Source organism: Equus asinus, unplaced genomic scaffold, assembly GCF_041296235.1.
Source record: "Equus asinus isolate D_3611 breed Donkey unplaced genomic scaffold, EquAss-T2T_v2 contig_617, whole genome shotgun sequence".
Taxonomy (NCBI): domain Eukaryota; kingdom Metazoa; phylum Chordata; class Mammalia; order Perissodactyla; family Equidae; genus Equus; species Equus asinus.
The window spans coordinates 5,141-32,997 of NW_027225313.1; the positions used below are offsets into that span (position 1 = coordinate 5,141).

General features: G+C 41.8%; 1 protein-coding gene and 1 long non-coding RNA gene across 5 annotated transcripts in view; one reads left to right on the top strand and one right to left on the bottom strand.

Moving 5' to 3' along the window:
* Positions 1 to 559: 559 nt before the first annotated feature.
* LOC139039787 (protein piccolo-like) overlaps positions 560 to 27,857 on the bottom strand; it is a 42,227-nt gene continuing 14,929 nt past the window's right edge. The window contains exons 2-4 of one of the 4 annotated variants that reach the window (XM_070503688.1): positions 26,383 to 26,558; positions 2,906 to 3,066; positions 560 to 2,647 (exon numbers count right to left, since the gene is read on the bottom strand). In XM_070503688.1, coding sequence (XP_070359789.1) covers positions 26,475 to 26,558 — 84 coding nt within the window. In that variant the 3' untranslated portion in view covers positions 560 to 2,647; positions 2,906 to 3,066; positions 26,383 to 26,474. Of the gene's footprint in view, positions 2,648 to 2,905; positions 3,067 to 10,756; positions 18,916 to 20,841; positions 21,058 to 26,382; positions 26,559 to 27,857 lie in introns of those variants that run through there. The other 3 variants (XM_070503690.1, XM_070503687.1, XM_070503689.1) reach the window with 3 other exon arrangements.
* Positions 3,073 to 11,749, top strand: LOC123283914 (uncharacterized). Its single transcript, XR_011501176.1, has 2 exons — positions 3,073 to 7,727; positions 9,402 to 11,749. It is a non-coding gene; the product is annotated as an uncharacterized lncRNA (long non-coding RNA).

Consider the following 27,857-nt stretch of genomic DNA (forward strand, 5'->3'; position numbering starts at 1 on the left):
GTATTGAGATGATTAGAACTAAAATTGCTGAGGAGAGTTTTCTCTCTCAGAAAGCAGACAGATATGATAAATATGAACGAAAAAGACACTCTGGTTTGACGGATGTCAACCTTCCAACCTTGGAAGGTAGAAATCTTGAATTAGAGGAGACATCTCAAGAGCCTATTCCAGAAGAGATGAGTGTGAGGCAAAGTAAGTAAAGAGCTATTGTAATTTTAACTGCTTTGAAGAGGGGAAAAAGTTGGTTTAATACCTGAGGTTAAAAAATCCTTGACCAGGGGCCAGCTGGGTGGTGTGGTGGTTAGGTTCACATACTCTGCTTCTGCGGCCCGAGGTTTGTGGGTTCGGATCCTGGGCGTGGACCTACATACTGCTCCTCAAGCCTGTGGCAGCATCCAGCAAACAAAATAGAGGAAGCTTTGGCAACAGATGTTACCTCAGGGACAATCTTCCACATCAAAAAAAAAAAAAAACTTACCAGAAGAATGGAGTTTTGAAATACCATTCTAAATAACTTGATATTTTCTATGACTAAATACTTCCTATTTAAGGTAAAGGCTGTGAAAGTTCCATTCGCTTGTGGAGTGTTGTAAGTTCTGACTTCTGGAGTTTGAATAAGATAAGTGTTGACAAGATTAATTGATAAGGGACATTAAAATAGAAGTTTTGTAGCTAAATCAGGTCTCAAGTTGTTTAAATGTTCACTGCTTCAATTTTGTCATTTTCCAGGACCAGTGAAATATGCAGCCCAAGGGCCTTCTTTACAGGGAGACCAGCTTTACTCTGAGTGACATGAGAAGCCATTATTGGATTAGTGTGTTTATAATCTGCTTTATGTTTTAAAGCATCACTTACGGATGGTAGGGTGACCAGCATGGCCTCCAGAAGACCAGCTGGGAGATAACTGCAATAATTTAGCTCATGGTTGACCACAGTGGGAACGGCAACCCTGGGTGGTTTCATTCTGGTTACATTTTGAAGTTTGAACCAATAGGATTTCCTAATAGAGTGGATGTAGGTTGATAAAGAAAAGTCAGGATGGTTCTAAGGGTTTTGGCCTGAGCAACTAAAAAAATGGAGTGGCCATTTACTAAGTTGTAAAATACTGAGAGAAGAACTTGCCATCTATAGATGGCAAGTCAGGGTGCTGTCTAGTATGGTCTGATGATGTGAAATATAAAGCTGGGCTGTTTTAGTGAAGAGGAAGAAATAATTGAGAAACAGCAATGAGGGACCACCCCCCACCCCGGCCCGCTTCAGGCCCAGTGATATGACCTTTGTGGGAGAAGAAAACAGTCAACCACTTGAGAGGACAACTAGGGGAGCGTTGTCTTCAGGGGAGAGCCAGGTTACGGTTAGATCAAGAGATGAAGGGAAGAGGAACTTCAGGGAAGTTGAGGATATAGGGGTTTCATCGATGATTAACCACTTCATCATCTGAGCTTTCGCATCTTCTGTTCTCTGCCTGGATTATTTCTTTTAAACAACTTTATTGAGGTAGAATTTGCATACCATAAAATTCACCCATTTAAGTAAATGCCTTTTGTTTAGTAAATTTACTGAGTTGTGCAGTCATCTCCCTGGATTATTTTAAACCCTCACCCAGTGGGCAAACGCACTCTCATTCTTCAGAAACCTTCTCGGGTATTCTCTCTTCTGACAAGCCTTTCCTGACCTCCCCAGACAGGTTTATACTGATTCTCGATTGTGCATTCTCGTAGTCTTCATTCCATGCTAAACCAAATTGAAACTGTGCTCATCTCCCCCACGATACTGTGAGCCCTTCAGGGGCAGAAATTCTCTTATTCTTACTTCCTAAAAATGTCTGGTACATAGTAGCCACTCACATTTTTCAAACAAGTTTAAATAAACATGAAAATACATAGTAGAAACCTGAGTTGAGAATCACAGGTGGGAGATAAGGAATCTGACAGGTCAAGGTGTCATCCAGGGATGCCTCTGAAGCTTGACTGAGGCTGGAGGAGCTGTTTCCAAGATGACTCACTCACATGACTGGCAAGTCGATGCTGGCTTTTGGCAGGAGGCCTTAGTTCTTCGTCATGTGGTGTCTCCATAGGGCTGCCTGAATCTCCTTAAGGCTCCACATGGCCACTGACTTCCACAGCGCAAGTGATCTGAGAGAGAGCAGGGCCAAGCTGCACTGTCTTTAATGATACAGTCTTGGAAGCCACACTCCATCATTCCCACACTTTTCTTGGTGACACAGCTCAGCCCTATTCTGTGTGGAGGGGACAACACAAGGGCATGACTACCAGGAGGTGAGAATTGTTGGAGGTCAGCTTGGAGGTGGGTGATCATAGAAGTTAATTAATTTAAAAGTGAAGTAATGGATGCCTAGGGGATGGCAAGCAGTTAATTTGTGAACAAGAGAAGGCAAAAGGGAGAGAAATTTTGAAAGAACAGGGGTTGAAATGACTTGTGTGGTTAGCGTGCTAAGGAATCAATACGAAGTTACTGAAAGTATTGCTTAGCAGCTGTTGAAGTTAGATAATGGTATTTTAGACATTTGGATAACTTTTTATTTGAATGTTTTATATGCTATTTTCCCCCCTGCTTAGGATCAGCAAAGTCTCTTCTAAGTGATCAACGAAGACAAATGTTCCAGAAATACCTAGAGGAAAAGCGACTGAAAAATTGAGAAACCTTCAGCGATGACCATTTATAGTGGGTGTTTATAGACATGATAAGACTATTTTTCTTTAATGAATACCAGCACACCAACCAAAAAAGGTAAATTTAGTATCATAACTTGATATTCAGGAATAGTTCTTAACCAGACTTTTCTTTAAGAGATTATACTTGATCTTAGCCAAGAGGCCAAGAAGCGATTATTTGAGAGTTTAAATGACTAAAACAACCCTTTCCCTGTAGTCCCTTTACTCACTTAGCTAGTTGGCAGGAGCTGGGAGTGACATCCTAATAGTTCAGAAGATGGAGATGAGGTCTCTTGGTGCAGCCATAGGTAGGTTGACACGGGATAAAACTAGCAAAGCAGTCAGAGCCAGGCTGGACGGGCAAGGCCGGGCGAAGGATCTGGCGTCCACCCTGTCGGATGCGGAGAGTCAAGAGAGGCTTATACATGAGCTTGTACCATGATCAGATTAATAATTCAGGAAGATTACCCTAGGCTGGAAGATCGTAGTCTGGAAGGGGAAGAACTTATAGGTAGGAAGACTGTAGTGAGACTGTCGTGATGGAATAGATGAGACAGGATAAGGGGACTGGGGCAGTGGGCTTAAAGGAAGAAACAGGTGTGAGACATCTCAGGAGATAAATTTGACGGGGACCAAGCAGATGGTGAGGGGTGAAGGAAATTGAAGAGTCGGAGATAAGATGATTCTGAAGATAAATTAGTTTGAGCAACCATATAAATTGTGCTGCTGCTAAAAGAGGGGTGGAAGGCAGGAAAAGGAACATGCCTAAGTGGGTGCATATTGATAATGCTTTTCCTGCTTTTTCTGCAGCTCATTTGGGCCATCTGGATAACAGGCAGTTGGGAATAAAAATTTGAAAATCAGGACGGAGATCCATGCTGAGTGGTGGATTTAGGATATGATATTGGGAGTATGGATGGGGGTTTAAGCTGTAGGGCTAAATGAGACCACTCCAGTAAAGATATACACATTGTGAAAGAGTGAGGACTAGAGAGCACCTTCAAGTGGGCAGAAGTCAGGTACCAGTGATAGGTCAGATTGTCAGGAGAGCTAAAACAGGACAGAAGCTGGAGGAGGGGTGATCTAAAGAAGAGAATGATCCATGAGTTAAGGGGGATGAAGTTTGAACACAGGCAGCTGGATTTGTAAATTAGGTAGTCACTGGTGATTTGCTCTTTTCAAGGTCGTCTCTTGTTGGCTGTGTATTCATTCCTGATTTAAATAAGAATTGAATAATATAAAAGCTCAAGATATCGCCTGTTTTTGTTTGCTTCAGGAATGTCATTGATTTGAGAGACCTTTGATTACTCTGCATGTGACCTTAGGATAAGGTGGAAGTGACCAAAATTAGTAGAATGTAGCTCAAGGTGGAAAGATACAGAAAAATATGGTGTGTATGTGTTCGAGGAGGGCGAGATTGTTTCTGTTTGGAGGAACATCAGAGAAGACCTCTTGGAAGGGGCTGAATTTAATCTGGCTTCTCAAGAGTATGTAAGGCACCAGTCATTGGTCTAAACTGTAAACAGCTATTTACAAAGTGTTATATGTAGGGGGAAAAAGACACACATTGTTGTGTTAAATAATACGATTCACCAGTAGTTTTTTATTCTACTTAGACAATAGCCATCGCTGAATATTGTTTACTTTGTGCCTCGTTTCTTCAGCACTAGATCTTCCCTGAGATTTGGAGAAGCAAGTGGCTTCTAATCTACAGAAGAAGTCTGATTGTGCTTCTTCAGGAATTTTAGAGTTGATAAATAACTTATCACTTTTAATCAATCCTTCTCTTGCTGGATTTCTTCCTTGCTTTGTGATCAGGTCTCCATTTTCTTATGGACAGAGGACAAGTGCACAATCATTGGATTTGAAGGCAAACTGTCAAAGCTAAGAAAGTAAGCTGTGCAGTATCTTTTCATAAACAGGAGAGAAGAGATCTTAATACTCTAGTTTCTTCATTGACCCCTTCCAAATATTTCCAGTTCATCATATTAACAAGGATTCTAATACCTGGAAAATATAGTATGAAATTTCTCCTTTGTGCTCACTGAGAAATATGAGTAAGTTTTGAGGCTTTTAAGCATAATTTAAATCAAACCAGAACCAGAAAAGAGAGTAATTTAAGTTAGCAAGTATCTTTTTGCCATAAATGATTAAGGGTTGGATGACTAAGGGTAAAATTTAACTTTAAAATGGAGACTTTATTTTGTAATGAGACATGGAAGTAAATTATGGCAGTTCATTTTTTTTAACTTTGTCTGCTTTTGATTGTTTTAATGCTGTTCCATCTTGTATGGATTGCCAGGTCAAAGGCCAAAGCCCAAATGGAGCTGACTAGGGTGAAGTTGATAGTAGATAATTGTTACTAAAATGATGAATCGTGCTCCTTTTCTCAGAGTAAGTAAATTCATTTTAAATCTATTATCAGCTTCAATCAGAGTGATTATTTTACTAGAGTTAACAGTACCAAACTCCCTGTTATTGGCATGGTGACATAGAGCAGTTTTGGCTAGATGCTAAGGAAGTACTCACTTGAAATATTCATTGCCAAACATCCCTTATGAGATCTATACCAACTCTGTGTGTCACTCTGTTTGTTTACTGGGCTCTATTATGCATCCATGTCACTATAAAATGCAGATAGGGATATAAAGCACGTAGGGTGGGGGATAAACTTACGGGTCTTCAGAACACCATTATGGACAAAGTTAATAGGACGATTACTAAAATAAAGTGAAGTGGGCAAGGAGGTAAATAGCATGTCTCTTTATCAGGTGAGAAGGCTCCGTTTCACGTATTCAATAAATTGAGTCACTGCCATGTTCCTCTAGGCTCTAGGATATAGTAATGAATAAAGCAACATTCCCTGTTTTCATGGAGCTTACATGTGAGATAGGCAATGAAAAGAAAAATATATAGTATGTGATGGTCCTAAGTATTATGCGGGAAATAAAAAAAAAAAAAGAAGGCAGATGGGGAGTATTGAAGCTGGTACAGGGTGAGCTTCCGATGGGGCCTCACTGAGACGGTGGCGCTTTGAATGCAGTCTCCAAGGAAGTTGCAGAGTGCACTGTGGGAAGAGTTTTCTATCCAGGAGAAGATTTTTCCAGACAAAATTCAAAAGTTTTGAAGCGAAAACATGCTGGTATGTTTAAGGACTCTCAGAAGATTATAGTCAGCTATTTAGAATAGCTTAGGCTATTAGCATTTTCAAAATTCTAGGATTCTACAAAAAGTTTGTAAGGAAATCTATATAATGGAAAACTTTTTTCATCTCATCTTATTTGGGGTGGTGGATTTTTTGCTGGGTCATTTACAATAGATTTCAGATGAGGGGTCAAAATACCGATTGAAAATGTGGTAATTTGATTCATCAAGCAATTAAATCACATACCACCTAATCTTTTCAATAGATCATTAATAGGAGTGATGTTCGAGCAACACGATCTGGTCAAAGACAAACTTCTGAAAAGAAAGTGTCCAACGAGAAAAAGGTAGCTTATTATTGTAAGCTCTGACGTTGCCGCAACAATGCTTTAGTAATTACCGAAAGCATTTAATTTCATGGTTCCCGCAGCAGGGCAGCCTGCAATGCCCACGTGCGTGAGAACCACTCGGTCGATGACTCAAAGAGCGAAGCAGACCTCGGGGGCAGGCACCGCCAGTGCAGCCTCTGCGGGAGCAGCCTTGGCTGTGCCGGCCACGCGAGCGGCACGTGGTGAGAACTGTTCCTTCATCAGTGGCTGAAGTAGAATGCTCTGGTCCCTGAGGTTTTTCGTGTTCAGTTTTTAAAGTCATCGTGTACTTCTTTGAGTAGGCGAGGAGGAAACGGGAGATTCCAGGTCCCCAAGACAGGTTCAGTGCCCCACCATCCAGTTAGCACACAGTGGGCGCTCAAGCGGTGAAGCGTGTGCATCGGTGGGCAGCGCCACAAAGTGAAGATTAATGGCCCCAGTAAATTACAGCCCATTTGTTTGGTGGAATACAGTGTAGCGTTTAAGAACGATCCTGTGAAAGACACTTCATGACATGGTCCAGGATGTATTAAGTGGGCAAAGAAAACAGGTCCAATTCTGAACAGTGTGATCACAATTCTAAAATATGTATGTGAATATGTGAACATAGGAAAAAAACTGGAAAAGCATACCCTGAATTGTCAGCAGTGATGATTTCTGAGTAAGGTCATCTTGAGTGATTTTTATTTATTTATTTTTTGAGGAAGATTAGCCCTGAGCTAACATCTGCCGCTAATCCTCCTCTTTCTTGCTGAGGAAGAGTGGCTCGGAGCTAACATCCGTGCCCATCTTCCTCTGCTTTATATGTGGGACACCCACCACAGCATGGTTTCGACAGGCAGTGGGTGGGTCCGCACCCGGGATCTGAGCACCTGGGCTGCCAAAGCAGAAGCGTGAACTTACCTGCTGCGCAGCGGGGCCAGCCCCTCTGGGGTGATGTTTTTTGCATTGTTTTTGTGCTTTGCTTTTCCTGATTTTCTATAATAAATATGCATTTGATAGTCAGAGGCAAAAGGTAAAATACTTTAGCACCTTTGGTTTTGTAAACAGATATCCTATACTTGGCAGGAAGTTTTATCTGTATTTATCGTATTTAAATAGGGTATTTTAAATAGGATATTTTAAAATGACTTTTAATCACAAAATCCATTAAGGCATAGATTCATATTGTTGCCTTTTTTTCTTTCCCAAATTACCTAGTACTTTTTAATTTTTTTCGAGGAAGATTGGCCTTGAGCTAACATCTGTGCCCATCTTCTTCTAGTTTATATGTGGGACAGCTGCCACAGCATGGCTTGATAAGCAGTGCATAGGTCCATGCCCAGGATCTGAACCAGCAAACCCCGGGCCACCAAAGTGGAGTGTATGAACTCAGCTGCTATGCCACTGGACCGGCTCCTTACCTAGCATTTTTAATGCAGAATTTTCTATCTAGTCAAAATGGATCTGTTATGTCATTTTTATTTTAGATAATATAACAGAAAGAAAAGTACCAGATCAAGGAAGGCCTGCCAAAAAGATCGAAGAAGAACCAGGCAAGGTAGAGTATAAGTATCTGTTTATTTCTAGACATTTGGAAAATCTCATTTTTATTTTCATGAAGCTGAAATTAAGCTTACAAAACTGCTTCAAGAGGTTAACCTCCACGTGTGTGAAAACCTCTTGAAGCACAAGGAAGCGTCAAGAGGGTTTACTGTTATGGTTTGTGAGGTGTCTCATCTTTAAAACCTTATAGGTAGAGAATGTGTAGTTTGGTTAACAGAAGAGAGAAAATAAAAACACAGCTGACGGAAACCTTCATGTGAGCATCGGCTAGGAGATGGGTGCAGTGGGTGAAATGCGTTGACTCTGGATTCAGCTAGGCCTGAGTTTGCCTATTGTCTCGCTTCCAATTGGCTATATAATCTTGGGGAAGCTATGAGTTTGTTCTCCCAGCTGTAACATGTAATATCTACACAGAGTAGTTTCAAGAATGAAATCACCTGACGTTTCTGACAGCATCTAGCATAGTGCCTGGTAGAGTCTTCAAAAAGAGCCACCATTTCGAGGACCCAATCCCTTAATTTATAATCCATGCTATAATTCCTTAGCCTTAAAAAAAAAAAACAAAGTTATGCCAAAGTGTAAGAAACCTGGCTAGGTTCTTACCAAAAATCAGACATAGATCCTCCAAGGAAGGCAGTACAGGGTGATCTTCACAGGCGAGCAGCTGGACCTCACAGCTCCTCCCTCAAGGTTGGTTTTCTCCTTAAGGATTATCGCTAGTGTCTACCTTTGCAGCCACACAGGCCTCAAGCACAGTGTTACCCTTAAACTCTAGTCCGGGTAGAAATACGTATCTCATTAAAACTCAGAAACGTAGAAACCTCTAAAAATTATGTTGAAATGAGTGGATTAAATTGGCAAAGGTGGTTGAAAGGTACAAACTTCCAGTTATAAAATAAGTAAGTAGAGAATGTAATGTACTGCATGGTGACTACAGTTAATAATATTGTATATTTGAAAGTTGCTAAGAGTAGATCTTAAAAGTTCTCATCACAAGAAAACAAAATTTGTAACTGTGCATGGTGATGGATGTTAACTAGACTAACTGGGGTGATCATTGCACAATATACAAATATTGAATCATGTTGTATACCTGAAACTAATGTAATGTTGTATGCCAATTATATTACAGTAAAAAAAACTACCAAATAACAAATTGACTTGAAAAAGAAAATACGCTTCACATTTTATATGGTTAATCTTACTGTGCCACATTGAAAAATAGTTTTGCTCATATGATAAACTTATTTATAATAATCCAAAGTTATTAAAGATTTTGTCCTTGACAATACTGGTAATCCAATAAACATTGGATTTCTGATTCTCAAACCTTTGTAATTATCAACATAATTTAAGTAAAAAGATACGTATTTGTTAGGTGAGAGAATTTTTCCACCTTAGTTTTCATATATTTTAATTTTTGGTAATACCTAAAACCTATTATATAGTTTTTTTAATATGGATTGGTTCTCCCTCTTTCTGGACCATAGCAATGGTTTATGTAGCTGGTCTTCTGACTCCATGTAAACATTTAATTGTATTTGTTTTTGTTTCTTAAATTATGTACGTGGGACATATCTCTTAACTTTCACATTTTCGGGCCTAAAAAATTGGTGGAATATATCCCAAGAAGAGAGACTCTCACTCTATTCTGTTTATTCACATCCAGGTCATGTCTTTTAAAGTTGATAGCGAAGTAAATACTTTGGAATCACAAACCAGTGTGACAAACGGAAGGGATCCAGATGGAGTCTTATCCAAAGTGGAAAAGTTACCTGAGACAAATCCTGCAGAAGTGAAAGGGAGGCCATCCTTCGCACCAGTAGATTTTCTGTTTCGGCCACCAGATGGTCTGAAGAGCTATGACGTAACACCTAGACTCCAACAAGCACCGCTACTTTGACAGCCAGTGACAGAATGAGATGTTATGAATGAATTCCTTGCTGACATGGAGAACGAATGCCTTTCTTAAATTTGGCCTGTGCTTTTTAAGTTATTTAGTTAGTAAACTATGTTCATTATAAATCATGAAAATTTGACCTTTCCAAAAAATTTTTCAGAAGGATACAATAATGTATTTGTCAGATTTGATATTTTGTGTGCATTATTATTTTCACGATTCAATTTGCTTTTTTTTGCTTTTAAGAAGTGACTTAATTGCAACACTTAGAAATAAATTTTTAGAAAGAAGAAATTGCTATACTGCAGCTCAGACATGGTTTGGATTTTTTTGTTTGTGTTTTTTTTACTGAGTACTACTTTATAAAAGCTATCTCAAAAGACAAAATGATTAACTTGTAAAGTGGGGAGAAAAAATCAGTTTGAATCTTTACAAGAAATGGCAAGGTTGCTTTCCAAAGGCTGGCTGGCGGCAGATTGACCGAGAACTGCTCTGCGGCATCTGAGACTCCTAAGTGTGTATGTCCGGTTGAGAGGGCTTTGCATCTGTGGATCTCATCACAGGGGGCAGAGACGGGCCTTCCCGCTGGAGGTGTTTACGGTTTTTCCCTCTAGATTAGACATGTTTTAAAAAACAGAAACATATTTCTATTTTATCCCATGTTTTTAAAAAACAACATAATTTTGAAATCCTTCAGTGAGATGTATGGGTTCATGTTTTACGAAGTGTATTTTTGCTCTTGCTTAGTGATGAGGCTCCAGAAGTAACAAAAGAAATGTTGGCACACAAAAGTGAAACTTCAGTACATCAAGATTCCGACGAATTACGCCGTCCTTTGAGTTCTCTGACAGTTGGGAGCACAGGTATGGTATTTTCATGAATTTTTTACTTGTTTCTCTGGGTTATGGTTTATCAGAGATCGTTTAGAGTCTTTTCCACCATGTGTCTCACCATGTAGCTCAGGGTGTGATCTCAGGGTCAGAAGAGACGGAAAAGCATGGGGAGGGCTATCTGGAAACAGAGCTGGAATGAGGACTGCAGACTGAGAGGGGGACCGAAATGTAAATTTCAAGAGATGAAGAACATTGAGAGACACTGTAAAAGGAGATCTGATGAATGAAATCTTTGAGGCAGAAATAAAATTTTATTTAAATTTTAAATTTATTTACAATTTTAAATTTCAATGTTGAAAAAATTGAAGGATTTAAGAAATTTGTCTTGTGGGGGATGTCGTTATAGGAGTTGCTGCTTTGAAATGTATATGTAATGTTTTCTTTAATCTATAGATCGTGTCTTAAATAAAAATGAAACTACTACTGAAAATTTACATGGCTTTCCAATAAAAGAAGTCCCATCACTTGAAATAAAGGAGGATCAGACATCTCAGCAGCGACATGTGCTGCATTTCAGGTCTGTGCGTTTGTTCCCAGTGTAAGCATTTTGTATTAATGTCTAGACATTTAAAACCAAAATTAAACTATTTTAACCTTAATATAATACGTAGATGAATTAGGAGGAAACTGACCTTGAGTGATTTTTATTTATCTTTTAAATTAAAAATCTTTTTCAATGGCTAGTATATTCATGTGGTTGCTAACTTAAAAGATAGAAAGAGGTACAAGTGAGAAGCCTTTTTTCCAACTCTGCTCCCAACCCTACAGTTCGAACCTTCCACAGAGGCAAGTGTTATTCATTTCTTGTGAATTCTTCCAGAGATACATAATGCATATGTAGATAAACTTTTTTTAAATGTAAACAGTAGCATACTATTCTGTTTTCATTTAATGTTAAATGTAGGAGATATTCCATTTTAGTCCTTTAAGAACTTTCTCATGCTGTTTTTGTGTGTGTTTTAATGGCCGCATGGTATCCAATTGTATGGCTACACCACGATTTACTTAGTAGGTCCCTGTTGCTGGTTGTTTCCATTGAGTTCAGTCTGGTAGTATTACTGTCAAGCCTGCAAAAAACAAGCCTGGATGCTTTTCAATCCTCTCCTGTGCAAATAAATAAAGACCTCAATTTACATTCCCTCAGCAAAATATGGGAGTTCCTATTTTATCATACCTTTTTTTTCAAACAAAGAAACTAAGTTAATGTTTATTTTACAAAAGAAGGATAGAGGGAGATGATGGTAGGCTCCTTGGCCCACTAAATCATAAGATAGGATTATGTTTCTCCAACTATGAAGACTGAAAATTAGAGTTCCTGTTTGGGAACCTAAAAGCCATGTCACCTAAATGCCTTGGACACAGATCAGAGGACTGCATCTGGAGAAAGGCCCCAACGCTCCACATCACACAGGAAATGATGACATACTATGTTCTTGAGTGAATGTAGCAAGGAGATTCTCACATCTTTTCCAATACAGTACTAACCACTTTTTTGGGCTTTGACAATCAAATAGAGGAGAAATATTATCTTCCTATACTTTTAATACTCATTTGTTCTATTATGAATGAGTATATTTCAGAGCCACTTCAGCTGTTTGTAGAACGTAAGGTTTTATGATTGTAAGGGATTTTAGAGATGAGCTAGTCCACCGTGTTGTTGGACTGAGACATTGAGATAATAAGCAATTTACCCAACTAAATAATGTCGGATCTAAGACAAGTCTCCTTTCTCATTAATTAAGTTTTCATTAGATATAAACAGCTAATTTTTTCTTCTAAGAAAAAAAACTATCCTCAGTTTCTCCTGCTAAGATGCTTTTTATAAAGAGACAGATTCAATTTATCTTGGGCCGGGGTTTCTCAACTTGCACTACTGACATTTCAGATTGGATAATTCTTGTTGTGGGGCCGTCCTCTGCATCGCAGGATGTTGTGTAACGTCCCAGACCAGTAGCACTCCTCTGGTTTGTGACAAAGGTGCTCTAGACACTGCCAGATGTCCCCTGGGGGGCAAAATTGACCAGTGTTGAGAACTACCGCCCTTGGACAAGCAAAGCCTACTAATTAGAATCTGTGAGGCCCTGACACTGTAATTCCAGTCTTACAGGGTTTAGCTTCAACTTACTCTGGGCAGTTGGGTTGGTCTCAGTTCCATGGGCAATACCAGAAGTAAAGACAGAACTCAGGCATGTCTGGTTCTTTCTGTTTCATCTCTGATAAATGAGAACGGAAAGAACTAGAAATATTAGCTTGGAAAGTTGCTCTTGGCATTAACCATCCACGTAAGTTTTAGGTGTAGAAAGATGGACATGTATAGGATATCAACTTGTATTTATGGATTTTAATATATCACAGTTCATAAAATAAGCATCAGCTCTGGAAAATCGCTATTGTATAAGTGTCATATTGCTAATACTTAGATATTAGTATGAGAAACATTTGTAAAGCTGAAACATGTCATAATTTTAGAAAGATTCTCTGATATGAAAGAGAGGAATTAATATTGACCGACTGCCTTGAGTGGGAAAGGAAGCTTGAAGTATAGATTCCAAACAAAGGGGAGGGAACATTTATGTTTTTTGTCTTAGCTTTGTTTATTTTATTTTATTTATGTATTTATTCTTTTTAGGAAGATCGGCCCTGAGCTAACATCTGTTGCCAGTCTTCCTCCTTTTTTTCCCTCTCCCCAAAGCCCTGACATATAGCTGTATATCCTAGTTGTAGGTCATTCTAGTTCTTCTGCGTGGGATGCCAGCACAGCATGGCCTGATGAGCGGTGTGTAGGTCTGGGCCCAGGATCTGAACCAGTGAACCCTGGGCTGCTGAAGGTGAGTGCATGGACCCAACCACTTGGCCACCAGGGTGGCTCTGCATTGTTTATTTTAATATGTCTACATTTATCTGAAACAAAAATCTAGTGTTGCCGAACTTTATAGTTTTGTTAATCAAAATAGCAAGACTTTTCATTTCTCAACATACGTTCACTAGTATCTCTGTGCTAAAATGGTAGATGACTTATAAGGTGTAAGTAATTAGAATGTTAGCAATCATTCCTGGGAGTTAAACGTTTGCCTATTTATTGTTAGATTTTTTATGACTTTTTGAGTGACATCTATATCTAGTATTGTTTAATTATGCAAAATATTTTCTGAATGAAAATGACCTAAATAAATATGGAACAAATTTTCTGATATTTCCTTAATCTTATTTGGAGAAGCTTTTTAGAAAAAATCATTTGTGTGCTGTGTGAAGTCCTTAGATGCTGATGTACAGTGAGTTGTTTGAGGTTGAATTCTTGTAAAATACAAGGTGAGCAGAATGCTGTTTACTATGTAGCAACATATATGAGAATGAATATTGCTACGTTTTAGTGGGAACAGAAGCAGACAGTTAATGCTCAGTATTTGTATGACAAAGTTTTGTAGTCGATGTTTTTTTGTTTTGCTTTAAGGTAAGAGTTTGATTCTGGAAGCCCCAGGATATTTGGGGTGAGGTCGTCTTATCAGCTGGCTGACTTGCAATCAAGGTCCTGTTTTGTTCTCTAGCTTTTAAAAATCTCATCTTTTCCTTAGCAGAAGATCTTATTCCCCTCGCAGTTGGTCAAAAAAGACTCCTTAAGGCAGAAATATTCAAACGGTTTGAAGAACTGGTGGACAATTTGGAATACAAATGAGGCAAAAAGGATACCACCTGTGCAGACCTGGATGGGTTCTGGAACATGGCCAGCCTTCAGGTATGTGGCCAGGATTTGGAATGGCTTAACTTTCGAGTCGCATGTTTTTGGAAGTGAGGTAACAGTAGTAAAATGGGAGTAGTAGAGGCTGCTTAGGTATCTGTAATATTAAAGGAGATATTAGCCCCTTTACAAACTGTAAAGCACTGTCTAAATTTTATGGCTGCTGTCCCCTCCTCCTGCATACTGTCAGGGTAATTTCTATATGGGTTGGAAATTGAGATTCTATTCAGCTGTTGCCTAGTCTGTGATGATTCCATGTGTGCGAAAATGAGGACGAGTCTTCAGTAGCTGGGTCCATCGAGCAGTTATTGTCCCTGCTGTGTGTCAGGCGTTGTATGAGGAGCTGACAAATAGGCACATTCTCTACCCCAGAGGAGTTTATAGTTTTATCAGAGTCAGACATAGCCCTCATACCAATCTGGTGTAGAAAGCGCTGATAGAGGCCGTTACTAGGAAAATCAGTGAAGGTAGGGAGATGACAATTTCTAGCTTTTTGAGCTTATTTTAGAAATAAGCATATAAAATACTAATTCAAGAACCAGTGGCCAAGAACCATGAGACATTTGCAGACAGCCCGAAACCTGGAAGAAGGGGCCGCAGCAGCACAGGAAGGAAGCTGTCTGGATGAGGCCATGGGCTGATCCAGGAGAAAGAACTTTAAAAGCAAGTGTTAATATGCTCAAAGAGACCAGGCATTTTTTCTGCCAAATGAGAACAGCTATGCAAAAAAGAACATTCAGAGAACGACAACAAGAGCTCTTTGAAGTTAAAAACTATATGAGCAGAAATGTAAGATTCACTAGAAAGATGGAATATGAAGCTGAGATCTCCCATAAATTAGAGCAAAAAGAGAGAGATAAAAGAGGAGAGACTAGATAAGAATATTAAGGGGACCAGTCTAGGAAGTATAATATCCAAATAACAGGGATTCCAGAAAAAGAGAACAGAAAAAATAGTGGAGAGGAAATGATCAATGAAATAGTTTGACATTTTCCTGGAACTGGAGGACCTGAATTCCAGATTGAAGGAGCCCATTGAGTGCCTAGCACTGTATGTCAGTGTAGACACACACCAATGCACAATGAAATATAATTGTACAACTCTTGGGATGAGGAGAAACATCTAGAAACTTCCAGAGAGCAAAAACAAGTTTCATACAAAAGGTCAAAAATCAGAATATCCCTAGATTTCTCAACAGCGACATCGAAAGCTGGGAGAACAAGGCCCTCGAACTTCTCGGGGAAAATAACACTCAGCCTGGTGTTGTATACCCAGCCAGTCACGCTTGAGGGTGGAAAGGCATGTTTCAGACACACACAGTCTGAAATTTTACCTCCCAGGCACCCTTTCTCAGGAAACTGAGAACGGCCCTCACAAAAATGAGGGAGTAAGCCAAGAAAGGGGAAGGAGCTGGGACAGATCCCCAAAAAGTCTAAGGGAATTGTGGCTGAGGTGAGTAAAGAGGGTGAGCAGCAGGCTTAGGAAGCAGCTGTTCAGACTGGAGCAGGAGGCTGGGGCTCGGCGAGATACTGTCTCTGAGGCTGAACGGAACAGAATACCCGAGTGGTTTGCTTTTCTAGTTGTATTAAGAGGGAATTTATACATACTGTGCAGACTTTAGAGGCAAATTGATGATAGATACATTAAAAAACTAAGCAAACAAAAAGCAAAGCAATGATGAAGTCTAGAGAAAAATGTGAAGAAACACAATATTCTGGTAATTATATGGCGCAGAAGTGAATAGTGTTTATGGAGTCACTTTATGACCAGTTGACATAATAATGAGTTGGTTCACTAGCATCCTTCAATGGTGACCAATTAATTTTGTCTTTCTTAGTATCATAATTATTTTATGGATTTAAAAGTATTTGTGTTGGCATCTTTTACAGTCATTATCTTTAGTGATGCTCATTTCCCAGTTTTGGCCAGTGGGAGCCTCTTCAAGTTGGCTCCTGGGGCTTTTATTTATTTTAAAGAGCTATACTGAGGATAAACAATCTACATATGATAAAATCTGCCCATTCTAAGTGTAAAAGTCAATGATGTTTAGTAAATTTACAGAGTTGTGCAACCGTCGCTGCAATCCAAACTTAGAACGTTTTCCTCACCACAGAAAGATGCCTCTTGCCTGTTTTCAGTCAGTTCCCATTGCCACTCCCAGTCCCAAGCAACCACGAGTCTCCTTACTGTCTCTGTAGATTTGCTTTTTCTGAACGTTTCATTCTAAGAATCACCCAATATGTGGTCTTTTGTATGTGGCTTCTTTCCCTCGGCGTGGTGTCTCTGGGGTTCCTCCATGTTGCAGCACATGCCTGTACTTTGTTCCTTTCATGGCTGAGTAGCGGTTCATGGAGACATCAGTCTGTATCGTCCAGTTGATGGACATTTCCACTATTTGACGATTACGAATAATCTATGAATATTCACTTACAAATCTTCATGTGGGCATGTTTTCTTTCACTTGGGTAGATATGGCTGGATCATGTGGTAAATTTCTGTTTAACTATTTAAGAAACTGCCAAACTGCTTTCCAAATTGATTACACCCTTTCACGTGCCCGCCAGCAGTGTGTGAGAGCTCCTGTTGCTCCGCATCCTCACCAGTGCTTGCTCCTGTCTCTCTTAGTATCGGCCATCCTGTGGGGTGTGAACTGTCATATTGTAGATTTGATTTGCATTTCCCTAATGAGTAATGATGATCAGCATCTTTTCATGTGCTTATTATTAGACATTTGTATGTCGTCTTCGGTGAAATATCTATTCAAATCTTTTTGCCCATTTTTAATTGGGTCTGTCTTTTTATTATTGAGTTGTAAGTGTTCTTTGTATATTCTGGATACAAGTCCTTTATCAGAAATATTTGCAAATATTTCCTCCCAGTTTGTGGCTTGTTCTTTAATTTTCTTAATGGTATCTTTTGGAACACAGCTGTTTTTAATTTTGATGAAGTTCAGTTTATCAATTTTTTTAATGTTGTGATTTTGGCATTATTTCCAAGAACTCTTTTTGCCTAACCATAGGTCACAAAGATTTTATCTTATGTTTACTTCTAAAAGCTTTATCTCTTTCACTTAGGTCTGTGAACAATTGGAGTTCATTTTTTAAAAAAATTAAGTTGTGATTAATTATTTTTTGCTAGGAAAGATTTGCCCTGAGCAAATCTGTTGCCAGTCTTCCTCTCTTTTTTTTCCTCCCCAAAGCCCTGGTACATAATTGTGTATTCTAGTTGTAAGTCCTACTAGTTCTTCTGTGTGAGCTGCCACCACAGCATGGCTACTGCTAGACAAGTCATGTGGTTCCACACCCAGGAACTGAACTTGGGCTGTCAAAGCACAGCATACTGAACTTTGACCACTAGGTTATCAGGGCTGGCTCTGGAGTTCATTTTTGTGTATGGTGTAGGAAAGAGCCCAAATTCATATTTTTTCTTGCAGATATCCACTTTTCTCAGTCCTGTTTGTTGGAAAAAACTATCTTTTCCTCACTGAATTGCATTGGCACTTTTGTTGAAAATCAATTGGTCATAAGTGTAATCCTGAGTCTTTTTGACATTTAAATTTTTTTGAGAAAGGGAGATTGAGAGTACCTATTTGTATAAATGCAAATAGAGTACCTATTTGTATAAATGCAAATAGAGTACCTATTTGTATAAACGGAGACTCAAAGCATATTTACCCAACTGTTGACAGTGGTTACCACTTTGAGGAGATTGGAAATACCAGAAGGATGGGATCATACATTCCCATCCTGCTAGTATGTATATTATTTGAATCCTTTAAAATGAGATTGTGCCAGGGTCAGCCCAGTGGTATAGTGGTTAAATTTGGCACACTCCACTTCATTGCCCCAGGGTTTGCGGGTTCTGATCCCAGGCATGGACCTACACCACTCATCAAGCCATGTTGTGGTGGTGACCCACGTACAAAATAGAGGAAGACTGGCACAGATGTTAGCTCAGGGCCAGTCTTCCTCAAGCGAAAAAAGAAGAGGATTGGTAACAGATGTTAGGGCCGATCTTCCTCACCAAAACAATAAAAATGAAAATAAAATGAGATTATGTCAAGAGAAAGAGAAGGCAAGCTACAGACTAGGGGAAACTTTTGCAAAAGACCTATCTGATAAAGGACTGTTTTCTAAAATATACAAAGAACTCTTAAAACTCAACAATGATAAAACAAGCAACCTGATTTAAAAATGGACAAAAGAACTGAACAGACAGACACTTGATCAAAGAAGACAGATGGATGGCAAGTAAGTGTATGAAAAGATAAGATGCTCAACATCATATGCCCTTAGAGAATTGCCAGTTAAAAGTAAAATGAGACACTAGTACACACTTATTAGAATGGCAAAGATCCAAACCGCTGACAGCACCGGATGTTGGTGAGGATGTGGAGCAACAGGAGCACTCATTCATAGCTGGTGGGGGTGCAAAATGGTGCAGCCACTTTGGAAGACAGTTTGGCAGTTTCTTACAAAACTAAACAGAGTCTTACCATACGATGCTGCAGTCACGCTCCTTGGTGTTTGCCCAAATGAGCTGAAAACCTGTGTCCAGACAAACATGTGCACAGATGTTTATAGCAGCATTGTTCATAATTGCCAAGACTTGGAAGCAATGGATATGCTCCTCAGTAGGAGAAGGGATAAATAAACTGTAAAAAAAAAACAAAAAAACAAAAAAAAAACGGAGAGATTGTGTTCACACTGTATAATTTAGGATATCTCTCCTACCATTTTAGTCATCAAAATAGTTTGGGAGTTATTCACATATGACATCCTTTATGTAGATTTTTAACATAAAATAACAATGAACAATTTTACCATAAGAATTCATTTGAATACAAAATTGACAATGACAGTCTAATTTTATGTCACCAGTCCAAGTCGTTGTCAATTTGTTTGAAGCTTTTATGCATTAATTTGTAAATTTAATATGGTTAGCATTAATCTGATAAACTTGTGCTTCATTTATTAACAGATACAGGATCTACGCCAGAAATTCAACAATCTGACCATACTTGAGGAGTGTGGATGGGAGAAAGCCAGCAATACGAGCAAAGATGTGTTTCAGGTAAATTTGTGGATTTCTAATATAGACTTTTACTTTAATGAATTTAAGCTTTAGAAACATTTAGCTTCAGGTTTTTCATTTCACAAAACGTGTCATCTATTACAATGTCCTGATTGTCTTGAAAGAGTGAGGAAAGGTCAACACAAAATTCAGGATGGTTATTTCTGGCGGGGGAGGTGGGGCTGAGATTGGATTTGGTCCTCCTGAGAGCTTCTGAGTTGCTAAGTAACGGTATGTACCAGTGTGTTTTATTCTTTAAACTGTACCTATACATTGTTTTGCAGTAATAATAGCAGTAGTACATAATTTATATAATGTGCCAACTATGCTTCCCAGGCCCTCACACACATTGACTCAGTTAATCCTCACAACAGTCCTGTGAGGTGGGTGCCGTTATCCCCGGGTGGGGAATCTGAGGCCAGGAAGACTCGAGCACGTGCCCAGGGTGGAGCTGGGTTTCTCATTCCAGAACCCATGTTCTTAACCCACAGGTTATGCCATCTCTGCTTTCTATACTCTTGTGCGTGATATATTTCAAAATGAAAGAACTTTTTAAGTAGAAAAGAGGAACAATGACTCTTAGACTCTCTCTCTTCTTCCCAAATTTTATCATGTAAAATTTCCTATTTTCTCTGTAAAATTGGCTTTGTTGACATGATAGATTCCATTCTTATCTATTAGTACTAATTTTTTTCCCAAAATATTTTAACTCCAAGCTTTTGGTTCAGAATTGCTACTTCTCAAGCCAGCTTGGAGCCCTGCCACTTTTTCTTTTAGATTTTAGAAAAATGCCTCTGGTTGTAAAATCAGGTTTCTAAACTGGTACTTTATTATGCTGTGTAATCCAAATAAAAACTCTGTTTTGAATTCTGTCTTAGGAGTTTAAGATGTTAGAGTATTAAAGGATTATTGTAGGATTGTTTTACTAATGAAGTCTCCTTATTTTACTAATGAAGTAATGTCTTAGTAAGACGTTAGTAATGTCTTACTAATGACAAAGGCCCTGAGGACAGTGACGAGATTGATTGAATGAATTTCAAGTCTGTTAAACAGGAAGGATGCTGGGACATTTGGACCTGCCGTGCGATTTCTTATCGGGTGCTTAGTCCTGGGGACATAACACCATCAGTGACGCAGATAACGGCTGTGTCAAGACAGCATTATGTCGGAGCCTTGTAATTCTGCCCCTTACCACCAGTGTTTCTCTCCTACATTATTTTATAGGCCACCGTTAAGACTACTGAACAGTTAAAATCAAACTAATCTTTTATCTGTACTTTGGAACCATTCCCCCAGATCTCTTAGTCATTGACCTCTCATCCCATCACTTAGCCTTGTTCTCTCTTTTCCATCAGTTTTTAGACATGTTGAAGGGTCCTATCTTTGTTTACATTAAACGACAACCACAACTAACTCCTTGAGGGCAGGAACTTTGTCCTTTACCTTTGACCCCCAGCATGTTTAGCACATACTAGGAACTTGATAAGCATAAGATGGATGTGTGAAATATTTTAGGCATGCTTTATTCATTTTTCTTATAAGATGGTAATGAGTTGCTTTAGTAAATGTCATAATTTCTCTTTGTAGGAAAAAGTTGTCTCGGGTATAGCGAGTGAACCAAAACATGATGATGCTGGGATCGCAGATGGGGGTCGCCTCGCTGCTGTGAAGAAGGCAATGAGAGAGAGGATGCAGCCGGGAGAGCGTGCTGAGGCCGTGGGCTCTGCGGTGCCAAAGGAAGTTGATCATAAAGCGTTTGACACTGGATCTTTTAGAATTGAAAGTCCCGTTAAATCATTCTCAGGTTAGTTTTTCTGTTGAGACTACTTAAGAAACGTACTTGGGTTGGATGGGAGCTTGTACAGGAGGTGAAAAAGTTTTCACAGGAAGCAATATAAGCTGTCTGTGATTTCTGGAAAATAGACCACATCCTCACCACCAAACACTTGCAGATTTTGTTTGATGGATGGGATTAGATTACCTGAAGTGACATATCTCCTAAAGTTGCTTTTCTGTGTTTTCTAAGTGACTTCACTTCCATTATTAGCCCCTAACCCCAAGGTCCTGGGAGGAAGGTCCCAGGTCCCAAGAGGGAAGGGCGATGAGCATGAGGAGTGAGGTGATTTCCTTCAGGTTGGTGCCAGGCTGGATGAGAATTTCAGCAGGAAAGGAAGCTTAGGCACCAAACCATCACACTTCTCTGGCTGTTCTTAAAAAATGACGCTTAGGGAAGGTGGGTTTGGTTTTATTTTCATTTGTATCAAAACTTTTGCCCAGATCTTTTTGAAACACAACAGGCCAATCCACAGACAGAAAGGGGACTCATGGTTGCCAGGGGCTGGGCGTGGGGAATGGGGAGTGACTGCTACAGAACCCGGGATTCCCTTGTAGGGGGATGTGAATGTTCGGGAACCAGACAGTGGTAATGGTTGTGCAACACTGTCTATGAAATAAAGGCCCCTGAATTGTACATCTTAAAATGGTTAAAATGCTGGTGGAACTTTATGTGAATTTTACCACCATAAAAAGAATGAAAGTATCTGCAGTATGATTTAGTTTATGTACAATTCTAGAAATCCCTAATCAATAGTGACCACAGGGAGCCTGGGGCTGGGGGCGGGAGGGATGAGAATGAAGCAGAGTTTAGGGGCCAGTGGAGACGCTCATCATGCTGACTGTGCTGACGGCTTGACAGGCCCACTGGAACTCACCAAACTGTCCACAGCAGACACCCACTGCTTCTCGCCCAGCAACCGTGCCCGGAGAAAGCCGCCAAAGAAGTAGAAAAGCTACACAGGTTTCAGCTCGTGGGGTCACTTTCATGCTCCCACACGAACATGCAAAGCGAGGGCCACCTCGCCAATGGGGAGTGATCGCCACCCATAATGTTCAGAGAGAACACACCCAAGCATAGAACAGCGTGCTACTTCTCATCCAAGAAAGGGAAGAAATTAAATATGTGTGTACATACACAGATGTATATTTGTAGGTATTTGCTCATATTAAAAAATAAAGGATAAGCCAAATTTATGAAAACTGTTACTTATGGGGGAGGAAGAGAGCAGAGTTGAACAGACAGGGGTAGACTCTGGACTTATGGGAATATATCTGGTTTGTGAGTTTTGACCTTGGAACCATGTACGTTTTTACATACTTATAAAACAAAATTTAAAAACATACTTTAAAAAGGCGATCTCTAACAGAAGAGAAGGGGACACTTCCGATCTTCCTCTTGGACCAGTGTTACCCTAATACCAAAACCAGACACAGGAATCACAGGAAAACTGCCAGCCAGTATCTCTTCTGGATACGGACACAAAAACCATCCACAGAATACCAGCCAGTGAAATCCAGCCACGCAGAAAAAGGACCACACACGATGGCCAAGTGGGATTTGCTCCAGAACGCAAGGTTGGTTTAACATTGGAAAAACCAACTCACGTAATGCACCTCATCCATAGAATAAAGAACCAAACCACACGGGCCTCTCAACAGACACAGGAAAAGCATCCGACCAAGCTAACATCTTTTCTTGATAAAAACGCTGACCAAACCAGGAATGGAAAGGAAGGTCCCCAACCCGATAAAGGGTATCTGTGAAAACCCACGCTCACAGCATGCTTAGCGGTGAAGGACTGGATGCTTTTCCCAAGGGCAGGATCAAGAACCTCCACTCTCGGACATCAACACCACACCACGCTACAGGTTCTTCCCAGAGCAGTCGGGAGCGACGAGGAAATAACAGATCCACACCGGGAAGGAAGAAGCGAAACTATTTCTAGCCGCAGGTAACATGATCATGTACACACAAAATCCTAAGGAATACGCTAAAACACTATTAGAACGAATAAATGAGTTCAGAGGACTGCAGGATACAAGATCAGTACACAGGAATTAATTGCATTTTTATACACTTGCAATGAACAAGCTGAAAATAAAATTCAGAGAAGCATTCCAGTTATAATAGCATCAAAAAGAATAAAATGCTTCAGAACAAATTTAACAGAAGATGTGCAAAACTTATACTTGAAAACTACAAAACATCTTCGAAAGAAACTAAGACCTAAATGAGTGGAAGACGTCCTATGTACACGGATGAGAAGACAGTAGTAAGACGGCCATACTCCCCACACCGATCTACAGAGTCAACGCGAGCCCAGCAGAACCCCAGCTGGCGTCTCTGCAGAAACTGACAAGCTGACCCTAAAATCCATAAGGAGTTGCAAGGGTCCACGGAGAGCCAAAACAAGCTTGAGAAGGGACTCACACGTCCCATTTCAAAACCGACTACAAAGCAGCAGTAATCAAGACAGGGTGGAACTGGCATAAAGACACAAGGACAGGTCAAGGGCTAGAATCAGAATCCAGTACTAAACCCTCATATTTATGGGGAACTGATTTTCAACAAGGGGGCCAGGGCCGCTGGACGGGGAAAGAATGGTCTCTTCAGCCTTGGTGCTGAGACAACTGGATTTCCAGACGTAAAAAATGGAGTTTGACCGCTGCATCACTATATTCAAAAATTAACTCAAAATGGATCAAAGACCTAGACGTAAAGGCCGAAACTAGAAACTCTCAGGAAAAAACAAAAGCAAATCTTCATGACCTTGCATCTGGCAATGATTTCTTGGATATGACGGCAAAAGTACGGGCAACAAATGAAAAAACAGATAAAGTGAACTTTATCAAACAAACAAAAACTTTTTGGCATCATGGAAGACTATCAAAAACTGAAAAAAGGGGTCAGCCTGGTGGTACAGTAGTTAAGTTTGCACACTCTGCTTCAGTGGCCCAGTGTTGGTGGGTTCAGATCCTGGGCACAGACTTACACACCGCTCAACAAGCCATGCTGTTGCAGCAGCCCACATCCAAAATAGAGGAAGACTGGCACAGATGTTAGCTCAGGTCCAGTCTTCCTCAGCAAAAAAGAAAAGGTTAAAAAAGACTCAGGTCAATTCTCAGTTTTTCAGGTGCTGAGTACATATAATTAAAAAAAAGAAAAAACAACTCAGAGAATGGGAAAAAATGCACACCAAGTATTGGATAAGGGACTTGAATCTAGAATATATGAAGAACTCTTACAATTGGACAATAAAGTGACAATCCAGTTAAAGAACGGGCACAGGATCTAAACAAACATTTCTACAAAGAAGATGCACAAATAGCCAATAAGCAGATGAAAAGCTGCTCAACATGACAGTCTTCAGGGAAATGCGAGTCAAAACCACCAGGAGACACTTCGTGCCCCCTAGGACACGCTGTCTACAATCAGCAAGACACAAGTGCTGGCGAGGGTGTGAGAGATCGGAACCCTCCTACGCTGCCGGTGGGAATGCAAAATGGGGCAGCTGCTTTGGGAAATGGTCTTGTGGCTCCTCAAAGCGTTAAACATGGTGTCGCCATGTGTCCCAGCAATTCCACTCCTAGGTGTGTATATCTGAGAGAACCCTACACCTGCACACCAAGACTCGCACACGCGTGTTCCAGCAGCCCTGTGCACCACAGCCCAAAGGTGGGCCAACCCAGACGTCCATCAGTTGATGAATGGATAAATGCACAACGGGACGCTGAAAGGACGTGCCACTGACACACGCCCCAATACAGACGAACCTTGAAAACACAGGCTCACTTGTATTTTTGCTTTATTTTGCAATAAAGCACTTCCTTTATTGCTCCTCGCTTTACCGCGCTTTGCTTTATTGCGTTTTTCACCAGATGCTCCACCAGCAAAGAGAAGATGACTTGCTGAAGGCTCAGGTGCTGGTTAGCATTTTTTAGCAATATGGTATTTTTTAATTAGGGTATGCACTTTTCTTTAGTCATAATGCTATCACCCACTTAGACTACAGCATAGCATAAACCTAACTTTTATCTGCACTCGGAAACCAAACAATTCGTGTGACTTGCTTTATGGTGACATTCACTTTGTTGTGGGGGCCTGGAGCCGAGCCCCCAGTGTCGCCCGGGTCTGGCTGTGTGCTGAGGGAAAGAAGGCAGACACAAAAAGCCACACATGGTATGGATCTGTTTACATAAGATGTCCAGGATACTCGAACCTACAGAGACAGGAAGTGGATTAGTTGGGGGTGGGGGAGGGGGGATGACAGCTAAAGGGTACAGGGTTTCTTTTAGGGGTGACAAAAATGTCCTCCAGTTGACTACGATTATGGCTGCACAACTCCGGGCATACACTGCATTGTGCTGAGTTGTACGTTTTAAATGGGTGAACTGTGGTCCGAGAGTTATATCTCAATAAAGCAGTTCCAACAAGAAAAGAGGACAAGCCCTAAAAACTGCAAGCAAAAGGAAGCACGTGAACCATTCAGCAGGTGGAACAGAACCTGCTCACAACACACATGGACGGAGGGTCAGCATCCAGAATAGGAAGAGACATTCCAGAGGGGAGGGTGGGGATGAAGAGAGAGAAAGCACCCCGGAAGCACAGGGGCAAAGGGGAAGCACAAGCACCCCAATGCGGCCTGAAGGCGGAGCTCAGGAGCACAGCCCAAGGCAGCCCGATCCATGGGGGAGCGGGACGCGTCAACGCCAGCACCCAGGAGGGGCCGTGCCAGCTGCCGGCTACACGGGAGCCTTCCCACGCGGCTGAGGCGATGTGGGAAACCACGATTGTGCTCGTCTACATGTGTCTACACATGTCAACATGGATGGCCTGGAGACATGCCACCGAATTTCAAAACCAAATGGTGAGACAATGCACGGGGGATCATGTGTTAGGCTAAGTTCAAAATCGACATGTTGCTGCGCATGGACTGTGGGTCCACTAGCACCCACCCTACACAGGGAGAGACAGGGGGCAGGAGGGCGCAGAGGAAGGGCCAGGCTGGACCTCAGGGGATCAGTTGCTTAAAAAATGCAAAGGTGAACGCTGCTCCATCTGGGAGGGCAACAACGCACAGGCATGTCTGTCTTCAATATTTGGCACAACCGTTAATACAGAGTCTCCACTGTGTTTCAGATCCTGAAAACAGAACACAAGCACCAACCCGTGAACGTGGTGCTGCCCAGAGGCAGCACGCAGGGCACCCACCTTGGCCACCTTGCCCATGTCCTCCATGGTGGCTCTCTCGTGCGGAAACTGGGCGAAGGTCCGCTCAATCTTGGCGATGACGGCATCGACGTTCACTGTCCCCTGCGGACGGCCTCGGGGGAAGTAGAAGGTGGGGATGCTCTGGCTGGTGGCAGGGGCTCCTCCTTTGTCTGGACCTGAGAAATGAGACAGGTGGTGAGGACTTGGGAACAGGAAACATCGTCCTCACATGAACCCGTAACAGACAGGGGCGGCACCGTTCTCAAAGTGAGCGCACGGGGCCACGGAACCCCAATGTGCACAGAACGCCAGACAATCCTGGGGGCCAACTCCAGCCATGAGGCCACCCGCATCCGAAAGGTCACACACCACAAGAGAGCGTCACATACCACTGATCCACACTGCTGAGCCTCCCCCAGCCCTGCCTCAGTGTGACCCCGCAACAGTGACAGCTGACGGCCCAGGCTGCCAGGGAGGCTGGCACAGGTCCTTGTGGGGAGCCTGCCCCGCAGTCCTCCTGGGGTCAGGGTCCTCCAGGCGGGCCGTCAATGGCGCTCGCTCACAGCCAGGACAGGTGTGGCCTCTCTTTGGGGCCCACACCTGCAGTCGCTGGTTCCCACGTGTGCCTCCCGGAGAATGGGACGTACGTCTGTCACCTGACCTGGGATGGCCCTCCGGGAAAGGATCTGGCCCTGCAGCCTCTTTCTCGCCAGAAGGCAGAACGGCAGCTGAGCCACCCCAAGTGAAGCCAGCACCTTCAGCAGCAACTACTTCGGAGAAGTTTGACCTCCTGACATGCTTTCCAAGACACAGTGGTGTCGGGACGTGCCCTCGGGGATTCAGGGAGCTGACCTGCTGTGGGGCTGTCGTTACAGGCGGAAGGGGGGACTCTGTATATAAAACACGGTTGTTTAAAATGCCCCCAAGCAGAAAGAGCTGTTCAGTGGACCCGGTTAAGGAATGACTGCCGAAAGTTGGCCCCAGGCCGGGTCTGCAGCACCGAGGGGGGAGAGGCTCTGAATCTCCTCTGAGGCCGAGCCCATGAGGCTCGCTGTTCCCACTACGGTGGGCACGGTCGCCCAGCAGGACTCAGCAGCATCTCCCTGCTGACTCAGGAGAGGCCTTCTGGGGCCAGAAACAGCTCCTGGGAGCCGGGTCGTAGACGGCCGCCGAGGACCAGGCACCCGGTCGGCCTCGACGGGCAGTGACGGGGAGGCACAGTCTGGCCCATGGACGCATCTCCGGTCTACACCCTACATTCTCTAGGGCTGGGGACACGAGGCCACAGTCTCAGGAGGCAGGAACAGCCCAGCGTCCTACTGGAGAAGGACTGGACTGAGCAGCAAAAACCCAATGCCTGAGGCCACGGGGGCTGATGGGGCCGGGAGTGGGCAGATGGTCAGGAGAGTGCACTGTGAGGGTCCCCAACTCAACAAGGTCTGGGGAACCCAATGCACACGGGACACCACGGGACC